General features: G+C 47.7%; 2 protein-coding genes across 2 annotated transcripts in view; one reads left to right on the plus strand and one right to left on the minus strand.

Moving 5' to 3' along the window:
• FANCM (Fanconi anemia complementation group M) overlaps positions 1–16164 on the plus strand; it is a 53250-nt gene that overhangs the window by 1816 nt on the left and 35270 nt on the right. The window contains exons 2-4 of the mRNA XM_017825434.1: positions 842–1014; positions 1900–1977; positions 2247–2405. Coding sequence (XP_017680923.1) covers positions 842–1014; positions 1900–1977; positions 2247–2405 — 410 coding nt within the window. The remainder of the gene's footprint in view (positions 1–841; positions 1015–1899; positions 1978–2246; positions 2406–16164) is intronic.
• Positions 3897–12948, minus strand: LOC108502502 (heme-binding protein 1-like). Its single transcript, XM_017825506.1, has 5 exons — positions 12731–12948; positions 9339–9430; positions 7940–8081; positions 7316–7499; positions 3897–6751 (listed from the first exon to the last, which is right to left on the minus strand). The coding sequence occupies exons 1-5, from the start codon at positions 12945–12947 to the stop codon at positions 6580–6582; spliced, it is 807 nt and encodes a 268-aa protein (XP_017680995.1). The 5' UTR covers position 12948; the 3' UTR covers positions 3897–6579.

The following is a 16164-nucleotide window of genomic DNA, read 5'->3' on the forward strand; positions in this document are numbered from 1 at the left end:
CGGAGGGGGGGAATAAAGAGATGTTTGAAAGGGTAAACCGTTGGTTTTGTAGTAGTTAAAGCCCCAGGTCGCCCGTGTAAAGGGTGGTGGAGCGCTGCGGTGCAGCCCTATGGGTCGCAGCCTGCGGGTGTTAACACACAGTGTGCTCTGCGTGAAGCTTAAGCCAAAGAATAATGGCTCTTTTTTCCTGTTTGTTTTTTTTTTTTTTTTTGCTTTTCCCCTCCCCTTTCCCCCTTCCTTTTGTCCTTTCCCACCCCCGCTTCCTTTGCCTTTCCCACATTCCCGTTTATCCCTTCCCCTCCCTCTCCCCCTTTCCCCCTCTTTTTCCTTCTTCCCCATTTTAATAAAGTTTTTGCAGACCCCCCCAGCTGCATCTTATTGCTCGCTGCAGCAATAGCCTTAAGCTGTTTTTAGGCACAAACCTTTCCCGGAGGTGCTGTAGGTGAGGTTTAGGGCTGTGGGCAGCTGTGGGGCATCTTGAGCTTCCCAGCCTTCATTTCCATCGTTCTGGATTTAGTGTTTTAATGCAATAAATTCATCCTCGTTGTTGTATTCAATGAGGGTGGGGAGGCCCTGGCCCAGGTTGCCCAGAGAAGCTGTGGCTGCCCCTGGATCCCTGGAAGTGTCCAAGGCCAGGTTGGAGCAACCTGGGCTGGTGGAAGGTGTCCCTGCCCATGGCAGTGTTTGGAATAAGATGGTTTTTAAGGTCCCTTCCAACCCAAACCAGTCTGGGGGTCCCTGTGTCTGCCACCCCTGCTGGCTTCTGCTGTCCTTCTCAGATCTTGGGCTGTGTTTTACTCTGAGCAGAACAGCTCCCTGATGTTATTTCCTTTATTTCCAGGAGGAACCCAAGCTCTGGGCCGCCGGGAACTGTGGAATACCAAGAGAGTCCTTTTCCTTACCCCTCAGATAATGGTCAATGACCTTTCTCGTGGCACCTGTCCCGCTGTGGACATTAAATGTTTGGTTATTGATGAAGCCCACAAAGCCCTTGGGAATCATGCCTACTGCCAGGTAATGCTGGAGACACCCCTTTTTCTCTCCCAGTGACAAAACCCCAGAGTCACCTCAGGATCTTCATAAAGTGTCACTATCACTGCTGTGGGGAGATTGTTCTTGAGGTCCTTAACTTTGAAAGAGATCAGACACTCCTGTACATTGTCACTGCCTTGTTATTAAGTAATACCTGTAAGGTATTTTTCTCATGCTTGAATTAAATTGTATTTTTTGTTTTGAAATATCTTTTTGACTGAGGCAATTTAAAAAAAAAGGTGTGGGGTTTTTTTGTAAGGTTCTTTAACTTAGTAAAATCAGTTCAAGTTTTGTTTTTAAAATTGAGGTTTGTGTTGATCAACAAAGACTTTGTTGTATTATCGTGGCAATAATCTCATAGCAATGGGAGATTTCAAAAGTAAATTTTATATACTGGAGAAATTAAGTGGAATATGTGTGTAATACCTGTGGAGTTCAGATTTCATGGGACTTATTATCCATGATTTACTTTTTTTTAAAAGAGTTGATCTTCAGACTTCTTGGCAGCTCTCCTGAGTTAGTGTGCTCTTAATCTTTCTGTTAAATCAAGTGAGAAATCATTTCATAATTTACCAGGGTTGTTCTTGGTACACTTCCAGGATGTCCCATCCCTGGAAGTGCTCCAGTGCAGGTTGCACGAGGCTTGGAGCAACTTGGGCTGGTGGAAGGTGTCCCTGCCCACGGCAGGGGTGGAATGGGGTGATCTTTAATGTCCCTTCCCACCCAAACCGTACCACAATTCTGTGATTGAATATTTTCAGAGCGTTTTGTTAAGCTTTTCCTTCTTGGTGGGTATTTTCCTTGATATAGTTTGTGTAAGGAAATAATCTCCTTTGAAGGTATTAACAGAAAGTTCCCTGTTGGCAGGTTGTGAGGGAGCTGAGCAAATACACGAGCCAGTTTCGGATCCTGGCCCTGAGTGCCACACCAGGCAGTGACACCAAGGTGAGCCAACCCCACTTGTGTGCTTCAGATAATCAAATTGGAGTAGAAACTGTGTGTAATACCAGTTTGAACACTGCAAGGTACTAAAGTATGTTACAGTTCCACATGAAAACTGAATTTATTTACAGTCTTGGCTCTTGGCTTGAGGTGTCTAAGTGGAGAGTCTTTTGTTTTCCATCTTGGGCAGTGGGTAGCTTTTCCTTACAAATGTATTCAAGCCCTGCTAAACTGTGGGAATAGTAATTTTTCTTTTTTTGCCTCTCTGCCAGGCTGTGCAGCAGGTTATCTCCAACTTACTGATCGCTCAGATAGAGGTGTGTGCTGAGGATTCCCCAGAAATCCAGCCTTATTCCTACGAGAGACAAGTGGAAAAAATCGTGGTGCCACTTGGGGAAGAGCTGGTAGGAATTCAGAACATTTACATCCAGGTCAGTTTGTTTGTTCTTTGTTGGTCACTGGCCAGTGACAGGAAATACATGAATATCTCTGCCTAGACTTGCTGTAGCTTATAAAAGCAACACCTTCCTATGCAGATAACTTTGGGCACAAGGCAAAGAAAAAACATGGTCTCAACTCCACTGTGACCTTAAAAAGCTCAGGTGAAAAACTGAGAATGGAATTACTTTCCTCATCCTTTTTTCAGGAGTCTTTGCAGAATTGGCACCAGACTTAAACTGAGGGTTCCTGCATTTGGCTGAATTTAGTAGGATTAAAGTATTCAGATGTTGGGAATGCCTTATGAAGTCTGTATGTGGATTTTCTGAAACATTTTCTATGTTAGAGAATATTCTTCAGGGTTTTAAGTCATCTGTAAGTGTAATTAGTTCCCTTGATTATTTTTTATTTTTTTTTGTTTGTTTGTTTGGGGTTTTTTGTTTTGTTTGTGGGGGGTTTTTTTGTTGGTTGATTTTCTTTTCTTATTATTCTGAGAGCTGTTTCCTTTTTCTTTTTTTTCCCTTTTTTTTTTTTTTTAACCAATTTGTAATGTTCAAATATGGAAGAGATTTTCAGGCAAATGGTATTACATAAGGTACAGCTTTGAGAAGTTCAAAATGTGTGCTCTGTGTTCGGTAAGAGGCATAAAAACCCCTGGGATTAATTTAGTATCAGACCTCAGAGTATGGTTTTGCTTAAACTTTAATGGTCTTGGTGTAGTTATGTGGACACCACTGGAAGGGAAACTTGTGAGTGCATCAGCTGTTTTCAAACCAGTGACCTGAGAGCTATTTAAATGAGGAAGGTCCACTCATAAGCTTTAAAGAGAAACTTTAAAGGTAGTTTTGCATCACTGCAGGTGCCTCTGAGTGCTCTGGTGAGCGCAGGGATTTGTTTTGAGGTGCTTCACTTGAGATTTGTTTGGCTGCACAAACCTTGCCTGAGTTGGCACTGTGGCTTCAGTGGTTACTGTTTCCTTGCTTTGATCTGGTATTTGCATTTGAATTGCTCCTGATGTTCTTAGGAAATACAATTTGTACCGACGCAGAGGGTGTGAAAGGATGGTTTGTGTTGTCTGGACAAGCCAAGCCTTAGCCTTGGAGGCCTCAGCCCTTTGGGAAGTGGTTCCTGTTCCTCAGTTTCTCGAAGTGACCATTTCCAGTCTGGGGCTGAGGTGGCTTTGGTAAAATCAGCCCAGCAGCTTGTGCCTCCTGCTGCTCCCACCCTGCTCCAGGAGTGAGAGCCAGGGCTGCTCTGCACAAGGAAATCAGGATCTTTAATGCTGACAGACAGGACCAGGAAACAGGACATGTCAGTGGGGATGAAGGACAGTGTCAAACAGCACAGTGCACCAATGCCACAGAAACTCTGTTTATGTGTGTTTACATACAGTAAGCAAGGCCCTGAGTATCACAATAGCTGGAATAAACATTTTAGGCACTAATGCTTGTTTGGAAAATACACAGTATGCAGGACAACACTCATCTGTTAAGGCTACATCGTTTAATCTTCCAAAAATGGGGGTGAATGCTGTTTTATTACCTCCTTTGGACAGTGGAAATCTAACAGCTTCAAATTAAAAATGAAAATCCACGAGTGGCTTCCAAAGGAGAGCCACGGATGGATAATTAAATACCTGTTCCCAGGTGATCATTCTTGACATGAAGTTTTGAATTTGGAGTCATAGTACTGTTTGCTTGGCATTCACTGGTGTAACAACTAAATAAACCTTGTTGTGTGCCAGTTAAAAGCTGGAATTCTTGGTCCCTGTGCTCAGGAGGGCCAGTTACAGCCCTGTTCCACGTTCCACAGCCATAAAGTGTATCTTCAAACGGGAGGTGTAGTTTTTTTCTCAGCAGCAGAAGCCATCTAACACGAGTCAAAATAAATAAATACTATGTGGGAGTTCACAGTCTGCCAGGAACAGCGGGGGAGGCTTGGCTGCAGTGGGAGATCAGCACACAGACACACTGCTCCTGTCTCAGGGACAGGGATGTTTGCAGGACCAGGAGCCGAGTCACGGCAGGGCTTGGGCTGCCCTGGGAGGGGACACCAGACACAGCAAGGGCTTTCTGCAGCAGAGGTTTGAAATGTGAACTGTGTACAAACTGGTGCTGTATGGTGGGAGGATTTCACTGCTTCCAAGGACTGTTCAGCATCTGTTGTGCCAAAGCAGTAAGATAATTTCTCTAACTGGCAAAAGCAATCAGATTGCAGAAACCTCTTTAATTTGGCAGAAAATCTTGCCAAAGGAAAAAAATTATTTGTATTTGCTCTTTTAAAAATCTTGGCGGGGGGGGTGTGTTGAGGACAAAACCTTCCTCCCTGGGCCCTCTATTCAACTGAATTTTTAAAAACTTTTTATTGTTTTCTGTTAGCTAAGAGCTTTTAATTTAATACTGGCTGGCATTTTTAATTTTCCTTTTCCCAGGCTGAGATCCTTCATTGCACTTTTGTTGGTCTGGGATTTTCCTCCCCACGAGGACTGTTGGTTTGTTTGTGTTAAAACTAAGGCTTTTCTCTCTCTTTTTATTTTCTTTTTCCATTTTCCCCCTCTCCTTGCTGCGTCCCAAGGAATCTCCATGCCCAGCAAGCACCAGAGGGTACCTTGGTCCCACTTAAGCCAGGGCCAGCTGCACTCTGATCCTGCTGCTCAGGGAGAGGCTTTGGGTTAAGCTTAAAGCCAGTGGGAACAGGAGGCTTCAGGTTCTTCCAGAAGTACTCCATAAATCCATGCCTGGAGTTATTTTGTCACTCTGCTGGGAGTTAGCAGCCACTGGCTCTGGTTGCTGGTCTGTAGGTTGTGATTAGAGAGCACAAAGCTCTGTTTAAACCCCAAATCCTGCAACCAATAAATAATGCTGGTGATATACTCCATAAATTTTATATAAAAAGACACTTCTATTAAGCATAAACTCTGCCTTCATATCAGTAGGGGGAGACATTCAGGAGGGATTTTTTGAGAGCAAAACTGTTTGCTACCCCAGTTCTGAAGTGCAGTAGGTGCCCTTGGGCTGTGTGAAACAGTGGGAATGCTGCTCTCAGCCCTCCTGCCAGGCGGGCAGCTGTCTGCCTGCAGGATTATCCTGGGGGTGGAGGGCAAAAGAAACCACAAGCTGGATATTAGGAAGAAAAAAATTCTCACAGTGAGGGTGGTCAAACTGCAGCAGGGCCCAGAGGGGCTGTGGACTCCTCATCCCTGGAGCTGCTCAAACTCCAGGCGTGTGAGACCCAGAGCAGCCAGCTCTGCCTGGCCCTTCTCTCTGCAGAGGTCACTTCTAGCTGGGATTTTTATGTGATTCTGTGAATATTTGTGTCAGTTATTACATTAATGGTGTGGCAGAAGGACTGAACAAATTAATTACCTCGCTGCAGTGTTTTAGCATCCAGCAAAGTCGTGAGAAAAAAGCGTTCAGAAAACTGGAGTTAAAAATAACCAGTGGCTATTTAGGAATGCCAGAGACAGTCACGGGGTTCCTGGGAGTGTGGGATTAAGGTAACCTGTAACTTTGCTATCAAAACTTCAATGAGCATTAGGACTGTGGTGCCTTTTTGGTCTCTTCTCCAGACTAAAAGTCCTTTGGTTGGGTGCTTTGTGAGGTAAGCATTAGGATTTGTGTCACGGATGAGGACATCCAAAGCAGTCAGCACTGGTCTACTCTGACTCCTTGGGTCAGTCCCAGGGGGCTAAATCTGGTAGTTCCCTTCAGGAACTACGACCTGGACATTCTTTTTCTGCATGTTGAGGTGGGTTTGGTGTGTTCCCACTGACTGCCCCAGCGGGGTCTTTGTGCAGCACCGGGTGCCCAGAGCAGGAGCTCCAGGGTCTCCCCAGGGACCATCCCAAGCCACAAGCAGTCTAGGGATGCCAGCGAGTGGATGAGGGGAGAGGTCTCTGCCTGCCTTATCTTGTAAACAAAAGATAAGGTGAACTAACTTATAAAGTGCTAAAACCCTCATTAAAATTGTGTAGAGACTGTCCAAGGTGACACAGGGGACTGTGTTGGGGTGACCTGGGTGTGGTGACTGAGCTGGGGGATTGCCTCCTACCGGGGCTCAAAGCCCCGTCGCTGAACTCTCTGGGTCGGGCACCTAGTGTGTGGGTGAGCTGGGAGCTGTGCCTGGGGGAGCAGGGCAGCACAGGCAGCTCAGGGCAGCACGGGCGGGTCAGGGCCGCTGCAGGAACCAGATCTCGTTGTGGCGGTTGGCGGCGGCGGGGTTGGTGTAGCCGGCGATGATGAAGGTGTCCTGCAGGCACAGCTCGGGGCTCTCCAGGATGGCTGCCAGCACGCTGATCTCTCTCATGATCGAGTCTTCGTTGGTGATGCCCCTGAAGCTCCTGCAACAATCAGCTTCATGTCAGGTTCTTTTTAACATCCAGGTTTTCTGGAGCCTTCTAAATGATTTGGTTGTGTGTCACCAGTGATGCTGTGGTAGATCTTATCTGACATGGCAGGGACAAAGCTGCTTTGCTCCCAACTACACAGAACAGCCTGATGCTGTTTTATCACACCTTTACAGATGCATCAGTATACCAGTTAATTCATGGGACCGTGGAATATCCCAAGTTGGAATGGACCCACAAGGATCATCCAGTCCAACCCCTGGCCCTGCCCAGGACACCCCAACAATCTTCCCCCGTCCCAGAGAGTGTTGTCCAAACCCTCCTGGAGCTCTGGCAGCCTTGGGGCCGTGCCCACTGCCCTGGGGAGCCTGGGCAGTGCCAACCACCCTCTGGGGGAAGAGCGTGTCTCATATAAATTGGTAACCATTATCTCCAGGCAGCTTTTACAAGTTTTGCCACTTGTTACCTTTTATAACTTGGTTTAAAAGACGTGCCATGCCCAGATTGAGAGCTGCCCGTTTTCCCAGTTTTCCCAGAGCAGAGCCCGCCGTGCCTGACCTGCTGTAGACGATGGTGGAAGGCCACTCCTCGATGCTGATGTCCGAGTCGAAGGGGTGTGGGGGCTCGTCCTGCAGCACCTCGGGCAGGTAGTAGGCGACCGTCACCGCCGGGGTCATCGCCGACTGCGACTCGTTGGTGTGCACGATGGTCACGATGGGGATGGTGATGCCCAGGTACAGCCCTGGGGACACAGGGTGTTGTAGGAGTGTTTATGTGCTGTGCTGGACTGCTGAACTCACACTGAGTAACCCCCCACGGTTACTAACAGGGTGTTTTAGGCACTGGGGCCGTGTATTCCAAGTTGGAAGCAGCAGTGAGGCCCTGGCCCAGGTTGCCCACAGAAGCTGTGGCTGCCCCTGGAAGTGTCCCAGGGCAGGTTGGACGGGGCTTGGAGCAACCTGGGCTAGTGGAAGGTGTCCCTGCCCATGGCAGGGGGTGGCACTGGGTGGGCTTTGAGGTCCCTGCCAACCCAACCCATTCCATGATTTCTGTGATCCTTCTGGAAAGGCTGGAGCCGGGGTGGTGGATTTGGGAAAGCTAATAAAAGCACCTCCCCAATTAGGGAACTAAGTGCATAAATGCAGTTGTGTAAGTGCAGTGCAGAATGGTGGTGCCCATTACCTGAGGAGTTCTGCTCACAGATGTACCTCATGAGCTTCATGAAGCCCAGGCAGATGCTCTGCTCGTACTGTTTCTCCTTCATTTTTATGCAGGCCCACTTGGCCTTCCCGTACTGCCTTTTTTCATAGAGCAGGTCTCCCAGCTGCAATCACAAAGGGAAGGATTTAGGATTTCAATATCAGCAGCACAAACAAATACACCTTTAGCACCAGAACAACTGCATCTTTTCCCAGCTGTCAGGGAGGTGATCTTGAAAGGAACATGAATTTCATTCCTTCCTCAATTTATCAACATATACCAATCATTTATTCAATATAAACACAGGAAGGGATACACTGCTGACCTTGGACCACAACTTATTTCAGCAGATTTCTGGGTAGTTCTCCTTCAAAATAAGGAACTGACATTTCTTGGGACTGTATTAACCATTTATTTGCAATTAACACTGAACAACCTTATTTTTTAGCTGCATTTGTTACAGTAGGTACTGAGAATTTGCTTTTCATTACAACATAAAATGGTCAGGAGTCCCAAACTGTTCAGATGAAACACGCTCCAATTATGATATTTATAAATGTGACTTATTATTTACAAGAAATGTGACAAAAAGTCTTCATAGGTGGTTAGTAAAGGTTTTCTGGGTTTATTGATTTAAGGTTAGACCCTTGTTGGCACATTTCCTGAGCTGGAAGCAATTTGCTCCCATCCATTTCAGATTTTTATTAGAGGAGGAGATGGGTTTGCAAATTGCTGCTTTGTTTGGTAATGATCTGTGAGACAAAAGTACATCTTTGGTTTGAAATTCAGATATTAATCTCTTTCAAGTACTCTTTGCTAAGGTTTTATTCACGTGACTGTGCAAAGAAGCAGATTTAAAGAACCAATTTCAAATGTCAAAATATGGGATTTTTTTTGTTAAATCAGTTATAAAATGTCACAAAGGCTGTAATTCTTGGCTATCTTCTGAGTTGCCTGAGAGTTTTTACTTTACAAAAAGGAAAAATCACTTGTTAAAGGGGTGAGGTGTTCCAGATGAAATGAGTTAAACAGTTACAATGCTTTGCACTTGAGGGGTTAGAAATCCTAACTGGCTAAAAGGGTTTGATAAGGAGCCATATTTGTGGAAATCCTGCCTGGTTAAAAGGCTTGGATAAGGAGCCATATTTGTGGAAATCCTGCCTGGTTAAAAGGCTTGGATAAGGAGCCATATTTGTGGAAATCCTGCCTGGTTAAAAGGCTTGGATAAGGAGCCATATTTGTGGAAATCCTGCCTGGTTAAAAGGCTTGGATAAGGAGCCATATTTGTGGAAATCCTGCCTGGTTGAAAGGCTTGGATAAGGAGCCGTATTTGTGGCAGTGAGGTGTGGGTGCCCAGCCCAGCTGGGGAGGGCAGCAGTACCTTTTCCTTGCGCTGGATCAGGGTGAAGGGGATGGTCTGTCTCTCCTGGGGGTTGTTATTCCTGGTCAGCTGCTGGATTGGCTCTGCCATGTCTGCAACACAAGGACACAGATCCCACTTCAGACTTAAAAATTAGACTGAAATGTGTTGATTCCTTCTCTTAGTTAAGCACTGGGGACTTTGGAACCAGTTTAGTTTGTTCTTCACTAGGAAAGGAAAGAACTTCCCTAAGGAAAGGTTCCCTGGCTCCTGCCTCTGTACCCTTAGGAAAAGGTTTCCCTCTCCCACTCCTCATATTTGCAGTTCCCCAAGTTTTCTGGGCCAGTTTCTGGCTCTGTGCAGGTGACATTCCCAGTTCTGGTAACTCTCCTGGTGCTGGAATCCTGTGGATCCACATGAGGTAACTTGGCTTGGCTGCTCCTGGTCAGAGGCTCAAGGGAATACTGCTGTGGACACTCATTTCCTACAGGTGTTTAATGTCTAATTTTACCTTAGAGTTTGATGTTTCTGCATTTACTTTTTGTATCTATCTATATCTCTCTATATAGGTAAAAATGTAAGTATTATTAGTTCTTAAAAGAAGTAAAATGCATCTCCTTGATGCCTCTCTATTTCAGTGCATTATTAGTCAGGACATATGTCGAGTGCAAGGCCTGTGTTGTTGCTGTTTCCAGCCCAGCTCCAGTGAATAAAAGGAGCAAATAAATGATAGTTCCATAAATAAAACTGGCATTTTCTAGAACTTCTGTTCTCCTACAGTTCAGCCATTTCAGTGTGGTTGGATTAGATGTATTTGTAACTGTGGTTGCCCTGACATCAATCCTGGCTGAAGTTCCTAAATAAACTCTGCTTAGGAGTTGATCCCTGACAGACAGGCTTGGAAGCTGTGGATATAAGGTTAGTCTGAGGTATGGGAAGCCTCTCTTCCAGAGGACTTGGTCCCTTGCCTTCCAAAGCTGAAGTGATAAAGGCATTTGTGTGCTTTGATAGAGGATTAGAAATTCAGTTTTATGTGCTTTGGAAGCCTGGGTGTGGATTTCTGCCCTGCTCCCTCATGGTGTGTGCTGGACATGCAGGAAAAGGACACATTCCAGCTGGAAGAGCTCTTTTCCTGGGTGTTTTAAGTGCCTCAGGATCTTAAGTGGAAAAGGCAGGATAATGGGGGAAGAGAGCATTATCCATGTTTCAGGGAAGAGGAGAATTAAGATGCAGGAGAATTAACTTGGCCGAGGTCACTTGGTAAATCTGTAGCTGAGCTGGGAATCAAACCTCCATGTCCTGACATCCAGTGCAGGGCTTTAGCTTTAAGACTATTTGGAACAGCAAAGATCTTTAAACAAATGAGAGGGAAAAAATAAAGGTGAGGAAGCTACATTAGAGATAATTTGAAACATTTTTAAGTATGTAACTGAGAAACATTGAAAATGTAACTAATAACTGACATATAAAATTGATCTCTTTGGAGGCTGAGGAAAAAGTAAAAAGTAGATTAGCCTTCAGCACTTAGTTTTCCAAGAATTAGGAAGCATTTTAGGACTCAAGAAAAGTTAACTCTATATTTAGATCACTTTACTGATAAATGGGTGGGTTGTATTTTTTCCCTCCATATGAATGCACGGGATAGGGATTAAAACTAATTAAAGTCCTGGGAGTTTTGTCCCTCAGCTGGTGAATTTGTGCCTCCTGTAGCCCGGGTGTGGAGGGCTCTGCCTGCCCGGGGCCAGGCTGGCAGGGAGCAGTGGGACAGCAAAGCTGGGTTTGCTGCAGTCAGGGCTGCAGTGACCCCAAGGACCATCCAGTCCAACCCCTGGCCCTGCCCAGGACACCCCAGCAATCCCCCCTGTGCCCCAGAGGATCATCCAAACCCTCCTGGAGCTCTGGCAACCTTGGGGCCGTGCCCACAGCCCTGGGGAGCCTGGGCAGTGCCAACCACCCTCAGGGGGAAGAACCTTGCCCTGAGATCCAACCTGACCCTGCCCTGGCACAGCTCCAGCCCTTCCCTGGGTCCTGTCCCTGTCACAGGGAGCAGAGAGTGAAGAGAGGTGGCTTCTCCCAGGCCAGGGGGATTCCTCCTCCTGGAAAGTCACCTCCATTGCCTCCCCCGGGCCCTGGGCAGGACCTGAAGAAAGACCTTCTATTACTCTGTATTACTTTTTGCAACATTTGCTGAGTGTCACAGAGCAACCCTTCTATGACACAGTAACTGAAATGTGGTCAAATGCTACTTTGGACGTATTTCCTGGACTCTGTATCCTTCCTGGGGGACCTTAGGAGTTTCAGTGCAGGGTTTCACCATGTATCACACCACCAGGGAATTCTGTGGGAAGGAATGAGTTTGCTGCTGCTCTAAAGGAGCCCTTTGGCCTCCAGCTGTTGATGCTGCACTCGGGGTGTTAAAGGGGATCTCCCTCCTCTCCCCCTCCCTCCTGCCCTGTGGATTTGATGTGCTGATTCCAGACACAACCGTGGGGCTGCTGAAGTGTGCATTGAAACTATGGGATGGCACTGCTGGCACAGGGCATCCAGAGACCCCTCTGAGGGCACTGAGAGCAAGGCAAGGCAGAGAACTCTGTTCAGAGTCATCCTACCCTTCTTTCAGCGTGTTAATTTTCAGTGTTAAACCACTACTAAGTTAAGATGAGACTTCAAGGTATGAATTGAAAAGGAGCTTGGACTCTCTTTGCTGCACTGAATTACAGGAAGAGTTTTTAAATAGCAGTGATTTCATTTTGGTGGTGTCTAGAGCGGTCTGTTGTTCAGGGTTTCTGGTTCCCACCTCGGGGAAGGTGAGTTACCTGGACAGCAGAGATGGTTCAGATCTCTCTGCTTCTCTGAGCAGTTACAGTTTCTGATTGAGCTGAGTTTGCAGTGACTCTGCTGCTTGTTTGGAGTTACCTGGCTTGTTACAGTCTTTCAGATTCTCCAGTCTTTCTTAAAATTGAAAATGAGCAATTTGCGACTAAGATAAGCCTGGGAGGCTCGCTGTCAAAAAAGCAAAGTTGATCCTTTTACTTGTTTACTCTGTGCCATCTTTAAATACAACCATCTTTCTTTGAAGCACTGACAGGAGCTATTACAAACAAGAATGCTTTTGCAGGTAGCAAATATTCAATATTTAATTAGGACTGCAAACTCGCCTTGATGCGTTCTAGTACGAATAGGTCACCCCGGTGCCGCTACAGTTCTGGGAACCTCTGCATCGCCCCGGGCGAAGCTTTAGCTCTCTCAGTCCCAGACTCGGGGTGTCCCAGAGCTACCGAGGTTCCCCGGGTGCTCTGGCCGTGCCCTGTGCTGTCTGCCGCGCTCCCAGCCCGTTCTCCAGGGGCTGTCCCGCCCGCCCGCTCCGAGCCGCCCGGATCCCTGCCGCTCCCTAAGCGGCTTATCCCGCTTACCGCGGGGCACGTCCACCTGGTGCCCCCTGCCCACGCTCTGCCAGTAGCTCAGCAGCCGCTCCTGCTCCTCGTCGTCCATGCGCTCGGCCGCCTCCTCCTCCAGGGAGCTGCCGTGGCTGTGGTACGCCGAGTCGGGGCTCTCCTCCAGCCCGTCCAGCTCCTCCAGCGTGATCGCGGCGGGCCCCGCGCCGCCCATGCGGCACCCGCCCGTCTCCATGGCCGGCAGCCGGGATGGCACCGCTGCCAGCGCCCGCGGCTTTATCGGGGATCGCCCTGCCCAGGGATTTGGGGGCGGGAGCACCCGCCTCTGCCCGCCCAGCGCCGGGGCAGGACCGCCCGGGCGGTGCGGGGATGGAGGGAGGGATGGATGGATGATAGATACGGGGATGGAGGGGTGGACACCCGCTCCCTGCGCACAGCCGCTTTCCTCGGCGGTCCTGAGGCTCCGTAGCTTCTCCCACCACGTGCTGTAGGGTCTGAGCAGTGCAGAACTTAAAGAACTTTGTGTCGTGTGTGTTTTTTCACTCATTCCCTCTTTCCCAGCTATTCTCTTCATCGTTTATTTTCCCCACTGCTCTGCATGTCCCGTTTGTCCTTCTTTGTCCTGATTTTATTTTAATGCTTTCAAACCGTGCTTTAAAGACAGATCCCTCGTTTTATTCAGGAGGTCTCTGAACTGAATAAAATGATTCCAAACTCATTCCAGTTAGTGCAAAAGCCACGGGATATTTTGTTACCGAAGTCCAGCGCTGGAAGTTTTCAGCTGCATAACGCTGCCCTTGCTGGGAGCAGCGTGGCTGAAGGCGAGGGGGATGAGCAGCCCCGCTCTGGGGTGGTTGTGGCAATTAAGGCAGGAGCTGGGTGTCAGTCGGGGGTCTGTGTGGAGCACGTGGCTCCGTGTGGAGTTGCCTTTCATTCCAAATTGAAGGTGAAAGGAGTGTTGTGGCCCTTTGTGTGCAGGCAGGGAAGGGGAATCTCGGGGCATTTAGAGTTTTAGAACAGTAGGAAACAGCCCTCTCCGTGCTCTGTTGTGCCTACAGGAAAAGCCAGAGGTTAGGGATGGGACTGTGGGGGTGGGACTGTTGGCTCTGATGTGATGCTTAATCTGCCCCCTCTCCTTTTTCCCCCGTTTCTGGTCAGTACTTTTCCCCCAGGCTTGGCTTTGGTTACCCCAGCCCGGGGGCTGAGCTTGCTGTTACAGTGAACTGTGAATTGCTTCAGAAGCTCAGACTGCAAGTCCTGACTGTGCTCCTGACAGCACAGACCACAATCCTGCCGTTCCTATAGAGTTCTCCTTTGGGAATTTGCAAAGGGAGGAGCAGCTGCGGGTGGGAACATCCCGGGAGAGGGTTTTTTAGAGCAGTGGTTGCAGTGAGTGAAGCTCAGCCCCACTGGGGGGGTTTGGCCGTTTGGTTGTGGGCAGTGAATCAGCCTCACAGACAGAGCTAAAATCCCTGGGAAGGCAAATCCTGGAGGAGGGTTGGATGTGGTGTGAGCGTGTGGCTGTGAGCTGATGTGATTTCACGGCCAGTGCAGAGCACAGGGTTCACTGACCGTGTGCTGGAGGGGGGTTGTGGCAGTGCCCAGGTTCTCCTCTCACATCCAGCTGAGCTTCCCCTGGGGAGCAGCTGCTGTGGGCAGGGACCCCCAGGGGAGGCACAGTGGGATCCATCCATCCATCCATCCGTCCATCCACAGGTAACTCCACCTCACACAGCTACAGTGCTGTGGGTAAGGAATTTTCCACAGAATTCTGGAAGCTGGGTTGTTCCTAACAAGTGAGGGCATTCTGGCTCTTGGAGGGTTTTTTTCCAGGAAACTGTTTTTCCTGAGAAGACAGGACTGTTTGAGGCAACGTGTGGAGATTTTTCCTCTGCCTGTCCTGCCTAAGTAATCCCAGCACTTTCTCAGGGAAAACTGTCCCAACTTGTTTGTTCAAGTTATAATGAAAATTAGTTGCTTAAGCGAAGTTATTTCTGTTTAGAGGATTGTTAATCATCATTGCTGGAGATGAGAGAAAAGAAAATGAAAAGATGACCTCAAAAAGTGTTTAAAATCACAGCTAAATTTCCCTGTATGTGAGACTTGCCACAGAACACTGACTGTGAGAAAGAGGCTGGGAGGAATTTAAAATCCTGTTTTAAAGATCTCTGTATTTAATTTGTCTTTGGTTTTGATGAGTTAGTAATTACTGCATTTGATAGAGTACTGAAGAAGTGTCATGATCTGTGTCTGGACACTGCTCAGATAACAGAATAACTCATTGTTACTAGAGATGAACAAAGCTGATTTTTGCTGTATTTGCTGTTTTGTCCCCAAAGTTGTTAATTCTGTGTATGACTGCTGGCTAATAAACAGCCACTCTTGAGGTAACATGGGTTTGGTAGTGCTGTGTTCTCTGTGCATTCCTGGCAGTTACACCTCTGAATAGAACAGAAAAACTAATATTCAGCCTTAAAAACTACGGATTTGAAACATCCTCAGTGGGATGCTCCTTTCTGTCCCGTGGCAAGGGGCTGACAGTCACTCTCACCGAGTGGCAGGTTGACGTAGAAAAAACACTTTTTTCTTATAACTTCTTAAATGACAGGGTAAAATTGTTCTGTGTGAAATTAGTTGAAAAGTAGAAACTGTAGATCTTCTTGTTTTATAACCTTTAAGAACTGAAAAATGCTGTACTAGCAGAAAAGTCAGATGTTGGAAGAGGACAAAGTATTGGATGTTTTTGATGGATCCCGGCTCCCAGGGAAGAACAGTGTGTGCTCAGGGTGTAACACATCCCTGGGACACTGTGGAGGGGCTGAACGGGTTAATGGGAACTTAGCACAAAACTCTGAGCAGTGCCAAGATCATTACTGATCAGTACTGGGTTTGGAGAACAACAAGATCAGCTTAAAAACACCCTGTCCTGCTGTGTCCCTGTTGTTTTCCTTTCCTTCCTGGCAAGGTGAGAAATGTCAGGAGGAAGCTTGAACAAAACAGCACTTTTCTCCCTCAGTTAGTTTGGTTGTCACAACTGAAGGTTTACGGGGAGAAGAACTAAAACTGAGCTCTGGATTTGTTCTGGAGCTGCTTGTGTTACTTCCCTGCTCTTGGGCTGAGAGATCCCACTAAGGCAGACCAGAGTGTTGGGGCATGTGGACATTCCCACAGAGCTGGGGGGGTGGTGGGACCTCATGGACACCCAGTGTGGGCTCATTTCCTTCACACCAGTTCAGCACCTGCCCCAGCGTGCTGGGAAGGGTCTGGGGAAGTGTCCAAGGCCAGGCTGGACAGGGCTTGGAGCAACCTGGGCTAGTGGAAGGTGTCCCTGCCCATGACAGGGGTGGCACTGGATGGGCTTTGAGGTCCCTGCCAACCCAAACCAGTCTGGGATTCCATGCTGGGCATTGAAAATGCTGGAGCTGTGGGTGTTGGGAGCGCAGGGGAAGGGG

Source organism: Lepidothrix coronata, unplaced genomic scaffold (genome assembly GCF_001604755.1).
Source record: "Lepidothrix coronata isolate B3197 unplaced genomic scaffold, Lepidothrix_coronata-1.0 Scaffold119, whole genome shotgun sequence".
In the NCBI taxonomy this organism is placed as follows: domain Eukaryota; kingdom Metazoa; phylum Chordata; class Aves; order Passeriformes; family Pipridae; genus Lepidothrix; species Lepidothrix coronata.

Bases quoted from the DNA above. Each gene is read 5' to 3' on its own strand.
- LOC108502502 (XM_017825506.1), bottom strand. From the start codon at position 12,947: ATGGAGACGGGCGGGTGCCGCATGGGCGGCGCGGGGCCCGCCGCGATC. The intron at 9,431-12,730 runs GTAAGCGGGATA...CTTGTGTTGCAG, and splicing joins CCAGGTGGACGTGCCCCGCG to ACATGGCAGAGCCAATCCAG. The intron at 6,752-7,315 runs GTCAGGCACGGC...TGATTGTTGCAG, and splicing joins TCCACCATCGTCTACAGCAG to GAGCTTCAGGGGCATCACCA.